This window comes from Chelonoidis abingdonii, chromosome 10 (genome assembly GCF_003597395.2).
Source record: "Chelonoidis abingdonii isolate Lonesome George chromosome 10, CheloAbing_2.0, whole genome shotgun sequence".
NCBI classification, from domain to species: domain Eukaryota; kingdom Metazoa; phylum Chordata; order Testudines; family Testudinidae; genus Chelonoidis; species Chelonoidis abingdonii.
The window spans coordinates 5,662,645-5,675,350 of record NC_133778.1 but is presented as its reverse complement, the minus strand read 5'-3'; the positions used below and the strand labels follow the sequence as shown (position 1 = coordinate 5,675,350).

Below are 12,706 nucleotides of genomic sequence, written 5' to 3'. Positions count from 1 at the left end.
TGCCAGCTCAGGCCTCAGCAGAGCAGAGTTTGTTGTCCTAGGAGGTAGGTGGAACTGCACAGATGTGCAATGGCAAGATGTATGCCATCTGGACTGCACAATAGCCAGCTGTGTGGGGCCTGCTGAAATGGTCATCTTGATTTGCCAGCGTATTACTCCTGCTGGCATGACACATTGGTCAGGGGAGTAGGACCAGTTATATTCCACCTGCTTTCAGATGGATTCAGAATCCAGACTAAAAAGCTGGCTCCTCTGCCCAGTGATCACGTCAAAAGACTTTATTGTGTGGAAGAGAAATTGTTCAGGAAAAGAGACGCAATCTCAGGGGAAAGTGACGCCACTCGGTTCTACAGATCCTACTGCCCAGGAGAGTTCAGACAAGTCGGATTCGTTTCAAGTCACAGCAGACACGTGCGCGGCTCAGTTTCTCAATTTTTTAATTATTATTTTGGTTTGTATAAAAGAGCCCATGTTCTAGGAAGATAATGAACATGGGAATTTGTATTTCTTCCCCCCAGCAATTTTATGGTGCAAATCATCTTAGATTGAGAGCAAAAGCCAGAGATGGGGGACAAATGGGGAACAGGGGAGAGAAAAATTAAAAACAGAGAAGAGGGAAATTGTCTGCAAAAATACTGGAGTTATCAACTGCTCTTTGGTTTCTATCATTTATAACCACAAAGATACTGTACATTGAAATGAGACCAAACATTTTCATTTGCCTAGAAGAGAGGCTGGGATGTGGAAGGCAGAGAGGAGAAGGGTCTTTTCTTATCATCATTCAAATTCATTCTTTGTCTTAGCCATTTCATTCATTTTGAATGGATTCACTGCTTTCTTCTAGAGGGAAGCAAGCTTGCCTGTGTCCATAGCCCGACTTCCGGGAGCTCTCCACGACAGCTCTCCTCCGGCCAAACCGTCCTACGGGTCTGATCCCACGCCCCGTGTACCAGGAAGGGTCGATATCAGGGTCTAGAAGGCAAAGGCCAGGAAGTATTTAGAACGTGAGGCTGAGGACTAATTCTCCAGAGCATGTGTCACAGCCACCTGCTTGGGATGGAGAAGGAGGGACTTCCAGAGCTAAAACCATGGACTGGTCCGGCTGGAGTTAAAGCTCCCAGGCTATAGGCTGTGATCGCTCATGTCCTCTGTGGCTCAGGCCCCGACCGGTAACTTACACTTGCCAGTGGGTTGCACCTGCCTTGTTACTGTCTGTGGTGAACAGGTGGTGTGGCCTTCGCTTATTCTAAAATGACAATGTCTTTTGCACAATAATGAAGGAGGGAAGGGGGTAGCCATACAGAGGAGGGACTGGGTGACTCAGGGCACTGGGAATGGGGTGCAATCCTCTTCCCCTGTCTGGTACCCGTTGTGCTGGGCCTATGGAGAAGCACAGGACTCGATTCTCCGGGGACTGCCGTCCAGCCCCTTTCACAACCATAGCTAAAAACCAATAGCAGGTACCCTGAGCCATGCAGTGCAAACAGGGCCCTGCTGGGGTGACGGGAACCAAAGGCCACATTCTTGGCATGGAGCAGATCCTTTGAAATCAGTGGGGCTCCGCTGATTCACAGCTGCTGAGGATCTGGCCCATGTGCTTAGTTCTCTTGCTCTGCAGTGACTCACTTGCTGACATGCGACTTGTGTGTCCTCGTGGCAGTTAGAACATGGCCTTTTGTGCTACTACAGACTATGAGCACATGGGGCCCTGTCATCCTGAGATTGCTGACAGCATGGGGTGTTTATAGGCTGCCCCACCACCAGAGCACCAGGCAATTGCATTGGCCCAAGCTAATCCAGGTGGCTGGGAAGTCAGGAGAGCTGGGTTCTAACCCTGCCTGTGACCTCGAGAAAGTCACCGCCTCTGTGTCTTGTGTGTTTATATTGCAAACTCTTAACTTGTTCTTAGAAGAGAAAATAAAAAAAGAACAAGTTAAAAATCCCTTAGAAAAGTTAGATGCCTGCAAGTCACCAGGGCCTGATGAAATGCATCCTAGAATACTCAAGGAGTTATAGAGAGGTATCTAGCCTCTAGCTATTATCTTTGAATCATGGGAAACAGGAGGATTCCGAAGACTGGAAAAAGGGCAAATATAGTGCCCATCTATAAAAAAGGGAAATAAAACAACGCCAGGAAACTACAAACCAGTTAGTTTAACTCTGTGCCAGGAAGATAATGGAGGAAAGTAATTAACGAATCCTCTGCAAACACTTGGAAGGTCGGTAAGGTGATAGGAATAGCCAGCATGGATTTTTAAAGGAACAATCATTGTCAAACAATCTGATTACTTCCATTAAGGATAGAGTCTTGTGCGATAAGGGAGAAGCGGTGGATGTGGTATTACCTAGACTTTAGTAAGGCATTCGATACGGTCTCGCTACATGCATATTCTATCGATAAACTAGGAGCAAATACATTTAGATGGGCTACTAAGGGTGGTGCATAACTGGCTGGAATAACCGTACTCAGAGTAGGTGTTATATAATGGCTCCCAATCCTGCTGGACAAGGTATAACAAGTGGCGGTCCTCAGGGGTCTGTTTTGCGGACCAGCTCTGTTCAATATCTCCAACGACTAGATGTTGGCATAAGAAAGTACGTTTTTAAGATTTGCGGATGGATACCAACTTGGGAGGGATTGCAACTTGCTTTGTGTAGGACAGGGTCATAATCAGAAATGATCGGACAATTGGAGAAATTAGTCTGAGTAAACAGGCATGAAGTTTATTATAAAACAAATGCAAAGTGCTCCACTGTAGGAAGGACAATCGTTTACACACTACAGATGGAAGAACTTGCTTAGGAAGGAGTATCGGCAGAAGGAGATCAGGGGTATAGTGGACCACAAGCAATATAGTTGCAACAGTGTGATCTTGCAAAAAAGCAAACGTGACGGATGCCATGTAAGAATGTTGGTGAGCAAGACACGAGAAGTCATCTCTGCCTATTACCTGCGCTGTCGGCCCTCAACTGGAAGTATTGGTCCAGAATCTGGCAACCTGCATTGCTCAAAAAGAGTGAGAATCTGGCAGAGGGTCCAGAGAAGAGCAACAAGAAATGATTGAAGATCTGGAACATGACAATGAAGGAAGGTGAAGAGATATGGATTTGTTAGTTTGGAAAAAGAAAGAGAGGGACATGATAGCATCAGTTTCAGATATCTAAAGGGTGCAATTCAGCCAGAGGGACGAAACTGTTTCACTTTCGCTCTAATGCATAGAACAAGAAGCAATGGGCTAAACGCAAGCAAGGGAGATTTATTAAGTGGACAGTAAAAAGCCTAACAGTCGGTGGTTAGAACACTGAATAAATTGCCTAGGGCGGGTGTGGAACTCCATCTGCTGGAGATATTAAGAGTAGGTTAGATAAATGTCTAATCAGCGGTATGGCTAGACAGTATTTGGTCCCTGCCATTGAGGGCAGGGACGGACTCGATGTACCTCTTGAGGATCTCTTCCGTCCTAGAATCTACTTGATAACTATAAGGAAGGGCTTACTGGCAAGGGGGTGCCTGGTTACACAGAAGCATGCCCTGATTGCGTCTGGATTGGTGCCACTGGGTGCTGCCGTGACACATGTTGGAGGAAGAGATTTGCTGGACAGGCTGATTAAAAACTGCAAGTTTTGAAGTTCTGCTGTCTGGAAAGTTCCTCTAGCCTTTTCCTGGCTCATTGAACCTGCAACGCGGCTGGGCCAGGAAACTCCATCTGTAGGCCCTTTGTAGGCCTTGCTGGGGAGAATGGCCTTCGGGGTGGGCAGGAGGAAGGGGGTTAAAAGATGTAAGGAATTGTTTTAGAGTGTCTAAAGTCCCTCGAAAGGACCGTTCTGAAGTCCAGCTCCTGGACTGAGCCAGAGCGGAGTGGCTGTGTGTGCGTGGGGGTGGACTGGGTTGCAGAAGATGAGAGGGAAAATGCAGAGGCAGGAGGGGGAAGCTATGCGGAGCAAGATGGGGATTTTGGAGGGACAAGAACAAAGCCTAGATAATAAAAGGACAGAAAGCTCAGCCATCTCACGCTGCAGCCTTCTAGCCTTGTAGTAACCCGTAATGTTGCACGTTTACCGGCAGAGGGCGCTACGACACAGGCCCGAGCACACAGTGGCTAGCAATGACAGCCTTAACCCAGAGGCCTTTTCAAAAACTTTTGCTGCATTTGAACAACTCCACGTGTTTGGGGTCAGGTTGGGACAGGTCCTTACACGGGTGTGTGCAAGGGGACCCCACTTCTGCCATGCCAGGCCCACGCCCGGCTGCGGTCAGTGTGCACGGAGAGGTACAGGGAGCAGGCAGAGCGGCTTGAGCTGCTCTGAGTGTGGGCAGGCTTCATACGTGCACAGTGCTGCTCCTGCACCTCGGCACTACACCCTGTGACTAAATCACGCTCTGAACATAGGCTACCACGAGTGAGAGACAGGAGAAGCCTCTCTATTAAACACTGACCCTGCCATGCCACCCACAGATACCGTCACCAACCTTCTAGGCTCTTCTGTGCTGGGTCCAATGATCTGGGGGAGGGCAAAGATAATGGGGGTGGGGGACAACATAGCCATTTGGGGTGGCTCTGCACCAGTCTGCACCAGCTGAGGAGCTGGCCTGGCTGCTGCAGTTACAGGGACTTACTCCTGATTTCCATGGATCGCTCGTGGAGTCGGCATTCGGCTTTGGGCAGGGCCAGACAGATGAGCAGCAGGTACATGAAGCAGGCAGCCAGCAGTTTCATTCCCTTCAGCTCGCCCAAGGCTTGTGGCTGGTGCCGGAATTTAGCAAGGTGTGAGTCCAGCCTGCAGAAACAGAGGCCAGGACAGTTAATCAGATGCTCATCTTGGGTGGGGGTGGGGGTGGGGTGGGCAAATGAATCCACTCTCTGGAGAGACACCCACTGAATAACAGGAATTACAGCTGTTCTCGGGCAACTGGAGGAAACATGGAAATACCAACGTTTTGAAATGAGTTTTTGTTCCAAATTGGACTGAAAAGCTGAAATTTCCCACAAAATAAAAAATTCCAAGATTTTTTAAAATTTGGAACCATTAAAATGTTTTGTTTAGTTAATGTCAAAACAATACACACTATTAAATCATCAATCTTAACTACATTAAAATTAATGGTTTAATATAAAAGTCAAAACTAAATGAATCAAAATGAGGAGATTCAAAATGTGTTTTGATTCTATCAAAATGAACCACTTCAACATTATCGAAATGAAACCAGAAAGTCAAAACAGTTCATTTTGGTTCTTTATGCATCCAAAATGTTGTCAGAATTGACACGTTCCCGCAAAACAGCTGGACTTTGACAAAACTGCATTTTCCAACGGAAAAAAGGTTCCCCTGAAAGTATTTTGACCAGCACTAGTGGGAACGGATGCATGATCAACATTGTCAACCACACCTTAGTAATTCAAAAATCATGAGTCAGATCCCCCCAAATCATGAGATCATGACCATAATATATACATATATATATATATATACACACACACACACATATGTTTCTTTTTATTTGCCAGTCTGGTTTCTGAGCTGTTACGGTGCACTTGGGTTCTATTTTCAAGCTTTTCTCCTCAGCCAGGAGAGCGAAAAACCATTTTTGATGAAAGCCAAGACTCTCGTGCGATCTCTGGATTCCGAAAACTGGATAAAAAATCTCGAGAGTTGGCATCACTCTAAGCAGTGAGTGAGTAGTTGCCTTTTTGGAGCTGCAACTAAACCTGAGACGTAAACTTACCTGTGAAACCACACACAGGTGCACACATGACTCCACCTCGCCTGTGGGCATGTAACAGGGCGGCTTGCCCGGGTTCTGGAATCTGGGGTAAGCTAGGCCGGAATACAAGAGGGGCCTGACCTGAGTGGATGCAGGTGATTTAATATAAGAGGCAGCAGGATGTGGCAGGTGTGTGGCTGGCTGAGAGGGAGGAAGGAGCAGGAGGGCAAGCAAAGGAGCCAGAGGGCTGAGACCTGGCAGCTTTGGGTACAAGACTCTCTGGAGTGCTTAAGGGGCCCATAGAGGCAAGACACTGCAGAGGCATCCCTGGCCACAAGGGGGCGCTTGCGCAGCAGCAACACTATAGGGCAGAAAAGGGCAGTGAAAGGGCTGCAAGCCGTACCACCAGAGTGACACATGCACTGATGCCTTGAGCTGGTAACTGCATCTGTGACATGGGTCCAAGGAGCTGGCTGGGGTAGAGGCAGGCATGGGAGGGGCACAAAGGGGGTGGTGGGCAGGCCAGCATTGTCCCATCCATTTGCATTGCTCATGGCAGAGATGGAACACAGCCAGGGCTAATACTTTTCTGCTACCCATCCATCCGTAAAGCCGTGGAGTAGCTGCTGGCTTTGGAAGTCCTGGCAGTGGGGCCTCTGGGGAGATCCATGGCATTTGATCTCTCCACCACCGGTGTTGGTGGGAGTAAATGCCCTGGGCCCAGAGTTTTGAGATTACTCTGCCCTAGAGATGACTGAGCCCTGCACCAGAAGCTACATATTTTGAAGGCACCAAGGACCATAAAAACTCTCTGAGCCCTCATCATCTCTGGCCTCGATCCTGCAACCTGAGTACAGCTAGAGGCATCTCAAGATCTTAAGGATATAGCACAACTCTCCCCGTCTGTCCATCTCCTAATGGGCTACCTGGAAAAGCTTGAAGTCAGGGAACAACCGCAACCACTATACTGTCCTAAGCTGACCGTCAATTGCCAATGTGTGTAGACTCATAGACTTTAAGGCCAAAAGGAACCATCAGGATCATCTAATCGGATCTCCTGCACACTGCAGGCCCCACAACCTCACCCACCCAACTCCTGTAATATTATTGAAGCACCAACAAACTGCTTTGCCTATAAATAAAATACTTGTCATCTTCCCTGCACCCCCTCTGCTGTTTATTTTTCTGCCTTTCTCTCTAGGAGCAAGGGGTGAACTCCTGCCCCTCGCTCTGGCCGTGGTTATTGGAAGTGAGAACAAAATGTTTTCCCCATTCCATAAAAGTATTTCAGTATTTAATTTTTTTCCCCATCTTGACTTAGGATGAGAAGTCAAAATCTCAAAAATTTCCTGAACTGAAAATTTAAAAAAAAAAATCAGTTTGGGTCAATCAAAATGTTTCATTTTGATCATTTCAGGTGTTTTATTTCAGTTTTGACCCTTTTTTTTTTTTTAACTATCGCTGGCTGAAATTTTGAAATGAAAAGTTGTTTAGGAATCAGAACTTTTCATTTCAAACAATGCCAAAATGAAACATTCTGAACATTTTCAAAAAAAGTCAAGTCAAGAAATTAATCAAAACTGATCCTTTTGCATGATAAATTTTGGTTTCTGAGAAAAATCATTGTTCTGATGACAAACACTGAGTAAAAACCATTCCCGACTAGCTCTGATTGCTCTTCCTTTTTGTATAGTCTTGGTGAATGACAATAAGACATTGCAAGAAAAGAATTGCTTTGAAAAGCTTTCTGGTCTATTACTTCCGTTTGTTGTTATTTTCTATCCAAGTTACTGACCTGCTTAAAACACTGAAGTGGTTCAGAAATAGACAGATGTCTTCAGCCTAGGAAATAAATGACCAAGTCATCTGGCTGCGTGAGGAGTCAACACAAGCTGAAGTGTTCATTGTAACCTAGAGTCTCAGTGGCAAGTCCTACTATCTTGTTAATTCTTTCCCTAGCACATCAAAGAGGGCGTTTTGGAAGCCATTTCTTATTGATGTGAATAAAAAGGAAACTTGGGCTAGGGGGTGGGGGGAAGGCAGGCGGTCATTTAATGAAGCAATGGGTAGAAAAATATAGGGGAAGCTGTAGGGGATCTAAGATCTTGCCCAGTGAGCCCATGTGCATGACTAAGGGGAGCAGAACCTGAAGCTGGGTGGGCTAGTGGTGAGACCATTGGGCTGGGGCCCAGAAACTGGTAGATTTCTGGTTCTGGTTCTATCACTGACCCTTGCCAGGCCCTTACTCTCCTGTCTGTCAAACAGGCATAACAACACTTCCTGACAGCATGTTCTGAGGCCTAATGAAGGTTTGTTAAGCAGGCTGAGATCCTTGGAGGGTGGGAGGGGCTGTACACCTGCAAACTATTATTCTGAATTATGCTATGAAATCCATATAATTGGATGGGGATGGCTACCTGTTGATAGCTGTGCATGGGGAAGGAGCCACGCAGTTAAAAATAATAATAGTAATAAAAAAATAAAAGAATAAAATAAAAGTTCCCAATGACACCGAAGGCAACTGTCAGACTGACTCCTCCTGCACCCCTAGGTCTGACACTGCAGACGCTGGAGCTCTAGGGCGCAGCCCAAAGCCCACTGGGAGTCTTTCCATGGATGTCAGCAGGCAGGGCTGGTGCAAGGATGATTCGCGCCCTAGGCGAAACTTCCACCTTGCACCTTCCCCCCCCGCACCCCTGCCCTGAGGCGCCCCCCCGCAGCAGCTCCCCCCCTCCACCTCACGAGCCCGCCGCGCGAGGGCAGCTCCGAGAACGCCCCTCGCCCATGAAAGCGCCCCCGCCGCCAAGCCAGCTCACGGCCGCTCTGAAGCACGAGCACCCCGAGCACAACCGTGCGCTGTTCACTTCTATTCTCCACTCCACGACCAGGATTGCAGGCCAATCGAGCTTAGGTGCCCAAGGCCTGGGAGACGGCAAGAAAGTGAGCGGCCCAAACGGCGTGCATCGGGGGTGTCGGAGTAGGCGGGAACAGGGGTGAGCTGGGGCGGGGAGTTTCCCTGACGTGCCACCCACACACTTGCTGCAGGCGGCCCTCCCCACACTCCCCTGCCCCAGCTCCCTCTGCCTAAATGCCAGTGGTGACCAGGGCGGCCGAAGATCTGGCTGCCACGGTCGCTGCTGAAGAAAATGGCGCCCCTCAAATATCAGTGCCCTAGGCGACCACCTAGGTTGCCTAAATTGTGGCATCGGACCTGTCAGCAGGCCCTCAGAGGGCATCCTAAGAAGGGTTTCAAGTGCCTTAGTGAAGGGCTGGAAGTCAGGTGCTTTAGGACTTGTCTGCATCTGAAATGCTACAGCAGCACAGTAGTTGCACTGCTGTAGCGCTTTGGTGTAGACACTCCCTATGCTGACAGGAGAGATTCTCCCATCGGTGTAGTTAATCCACCTCCCTGAGAGGTGGTAGCTAGGTTGATGGTTCCAGCAACCTAGCACTGGCTACACAGGAACTTAGGTCAGCTTAACTACCCTCGGAAGGGTGTGCATTTTTCACACCCCTGAGCAATGTGAGCTGGGTTGAGCTAATTTTCTAGTTTAGACTAGCCCTTAGTTGCCACCTCCTTGTTTCTCTCAATCACAAACCATTAATTCCTATGAACTGCAGGAGCACCCCTTTGGGAGAGCAGGATGAGTCCCATGACAGAGCCGCATAAGCCCTGACTCTCATACCTGTAACTGGCCGAGCCATCAGTGGATGGCGGCCCTAGGCTGGATTTGCATTTACTCCGATGCCTCCCACCACCGAGCTGGTGTGTGGTTTCAATTTGTCAGCGTGATTTACACTCACAGTCACATAGCCCTTCCCCTTGCCAGGAATCACCCTGGGACTCCAGGTAGAAACAAAGTGACTTTGGTTGGCAATCTCTTACCAGAGGCCAGCTGATTGCAGTTATAGCGCTGCCAGCAGGCTGCTGAGTTTGAACCTTATAGCAGCAAATATCCAATGGAAGGAAATGTGCTAATCTTTATAGAACCTTCTGTCCATCCACACCTGCTCTTTTCCCCTGGGCTGTATCACCATTGATCGCCTCCTTTTTAGCCCTCAGGGTTTCTCTCCTGCATGCGGCAACAATTGTACATGAAGTTACGCACCCGCCGCTGTGTGCACTCCATTTTAAAATGTGAAATTCTGTGCTACAGATAACAGATACATTCTGGCACCTTGGGAGAGATGGACTCTGAGCACTGAGGCTTCTTCACACCCCTTATGGCACAATTTACAGCGTGTTTCTTATGTTCTCGTTTAAAGTGATGGCATCCATGCAGCCGAACATACCGGGCATGGGAGTCAAAACTCCTCAACAATGCTTCCCCTTGCAACTGGCACACTCTCACTGCATCGCCCTCACCATTCAAGTGGAGTATGGACATTTAAAAGACTGCCACTGGAGCCGATGCACTAGGAATGAGAGTGGAATCTGGCTGCAGGTTCTGCTGCATTTATCCATTGCCCCATTCAGTACAAAGACAGACTTTTGCGCAGTCTACACCCCACTGCTGCAGGACATGGCCCAGGGACACCAGTCAACGTGCAGATGTTTAGGAGGTAACTGAGTATCAGTGGAAGAACAGCATTCCCACCCAGCCCATTTCTAGTTCCTACGGCTCCTGGGATGCTCAAGTGTCATATAGTTGACCTCTCAATGACAGTGATGCCACCTGTGGCTGTTATAGCTTGAGCAGAGTGCTCAGTTCAATCAAAAGGCCATTTCCTCCTGAAAAGTGCGAGACCTGAAAGTCCAAGCCAGACTCTGAAAATCAAAGAGCTTTATACATTAGCAATAAAGATCTGGCAATTCTGCCGCTGATGCAACAGAAAAAAGAGACTCCACTTTGCTTTTCCAGAGCTGGCTCAAACTGCAGTGGGAACTTTATGCACAAACCGGGTCAGCGAAGGAAGCAGGTGTGACCTAAGACACACAGGGCAGTTTTTAAAACCCAGTGCACCCAGCTGCAGGTGCAGAACTTTATGTACAATCACCATCCTTGCGGGTGATAATACGATCCAAACTGAACACATCATTTTACTCTTTTTTGACTTCCCCACTTTTTTTTTCCAATTGGGTTTTACAAGAGGTTTCATGGGTCTTAAACAATGAGGTTACTATTTGAGTATAAATGCACAGGCTAGACGCCTAACATGTCCAGTGTTTTCTTCCACCACCTGGAATCCAGGAGCTAACCGAGCATGTACAACCTACAAGGGATGAGAGGGATTGTTTAAGAAGTTCTTAGCATTGGCTGCAGACTCAGACAAAGTCAGTTTTACTTTGCAGGCCTTTGGAAAATTCTAAAGCTCTGAACTGAATCGACAGAAAATACCTGTTTTGCCAAGCAAACAACATTGCAGTAGTGGTTATAGTTCAGTCATGGGAAAACAGAATTAGAAGCCATTTGGGTATAAGCTCAAAGGCTCGGACTGTGTATGGACACTTGCCTTTCATTGCACGCTTCATGTACTTTCAGCAAAGAGCACTTTATGGGAAATACTGTTTGCTGAACGTGTAACACTGCTCACATGGATGAATAGCACACAGACATTCATGTGCAGAAAAACCCACACCAAAAACTTCAAACATGCAAACAAGCACATGGCCACAGCACACAAGGGTCACTGCATAAAAACACCTAGCTGCGTCCCCAAGATAACACATCACAGAAGCAAACAAAGAGTGGAGGGAAAAAACAGTGGATTCAAATAAGGTGCAGTTCAAACCCCTTCCACTTTACCTCTGACTTAGCTTTCCCTCTGCTTTCAGCAGGATGCCTTCTCCTCAGTCGCGAGTGTGTGGCTGGCACACAGACATGCTAAAGTACTTACTGTGTGTCAAGCAGGAGTTCTGGAGTGCGATGCTGCTTCCTTCCTCCGATGATTGGACTCTGTGAGCCAAAGAGCCCGTTTGCCTGTTTTATGCCTTGCCTTAGTGCTGATGTCACAGATAAAGCCAGCCCTCGACAAAGCCAGGGCATTTTCACGTCAGCTCCCCTCCCCATAACCTATTATGTTAATTTTTATCAAATCAAAAAAGGGATTTTCACGACTCATGAGGGCGCTTAATTTATCTTGAGATTCTAATATTTTCTTCATTTGGACAAATCAGATAGCTTGGAAATATGCTAATCTTTCCCCCACGTGGGCCATTATTTCCTACGTAAGGAGCTGGACCTCATCAGGGAATGTATGTTGTGCAGACGCATTCCAGAAGGCACACACTGGTAAGTATCTGCATGTGGTTGTTGAATTAAGCTACAGTGGTGGAAATCCCACTTGGTGCTTCTATGTTAGGAGTTTGTATCAGTGTCAATTTCTTTACTGCCGACAAGCCTGTACAGTTCATACCTCCCAAACCTAGGCCCAGGCCCTTCCAGTCCATTGGGGGTCAGTCCAGTGCCCTGAGGGTCTCTCAAAGTGTCCAGTTCAGTTATTAGCAAGCCCCAAATTTTGTCATCTCCTACCCATCTGGAGCTCCTCAGTTTGGGGCACAGTCGCTGGCGTAGCAGACTTCCCTCTGTCTCTGTGTCCAATTCAGTCAGTCCATCTCTCTCAGGTTTCATCTCCCAAAGGGGCGGGGGTGTTGAGGAATCCAAGTCCCTGGTGCTGGAGAAACTCTCACAAAGCTGTTGCCACTCCTGGCAAAGCTCTCAGGACCAGCCTTGTTGCCTGGTGCAACATGCAGTTCATTCCCCCTTCCCCTCGGCTATCGGTGTCCTTTTAAATTCTTCCTCCGCTGGGAGGAGGCTATGTACCTGTTGAGGGGCAGGGCACCCCTCGTCCAATACTGGATCAGTGAGGGGCCCGTAGACCCCATCACCGTGAACAGCGTATTCCCCCTTCCTCCTCCGCAAATCAGCATGGGTTGACAAAAGCCAAAAGAGTAACATGGAATAAGAACAACTGGTACAGGGGAGGAAGCTCATTTAGCCCTGATACAGAGCCTGCTGGGACTTTTAAGAATCTGTTCTGATAGCATTTCACAGCTTAATC

The 12,706-nt window shown here is 47.8% G+C and overlaps 1 protein-coding gene across 1 annotated transcript; it reads right to left on the bottom strand.

Annotated features, from left to right (window-relative positions):
* Window positions 1-440: 440 nt before the first annotated feature.
* Window positions 441-11,691, bottom strand: LOC116836457 (uncharacterized). The gene is made up of 3 exons (XM_032800059.2): window positions 11,543-11,691; window positions 4,619-4,779; window positions 441-972 (listed from the first exon to the last, which is right to left on the bottom strand). Exons 1-3 carry the CDS (start codon window positions 11,689-11,691, stop codon window positions 809-811), a joined length of 474 nt encoding a protein of 157 aa, XP_032655950.2. The 3' UTR covers window positions 441-808.
* Window positions 11,692-12,706: the final 1,015 nt, after the last annotated feature.

What these genes read in the sequence shown, in the direction of transcription:
- LOC116836457 (XM_032800059.2), bottom strand. Translation starts at nt 11,691, where the DNA reads ATGCCCTGGCTTTGTCGAGGGCTGGCTTTATCTGTGACATCAGCACTA. An exon ending in GAACTCCTGCTTGACACACA is followed by an intron (nt 4,780 to 11,542) that starts GTAAGTACTTTA and finishes CTGTTTCTGCAG; the next exon opens with GCTGGACTCACACCTTGCTA. An exon ending in GCGATCCATGGAAATCAGGA is followed by an intron (nt 973 to 4,618) that starts GTAAGTCCCTGT and finishes TTTGCCTTCTAG; the next exon opens with ACCCTGATATCGACCCTTCC.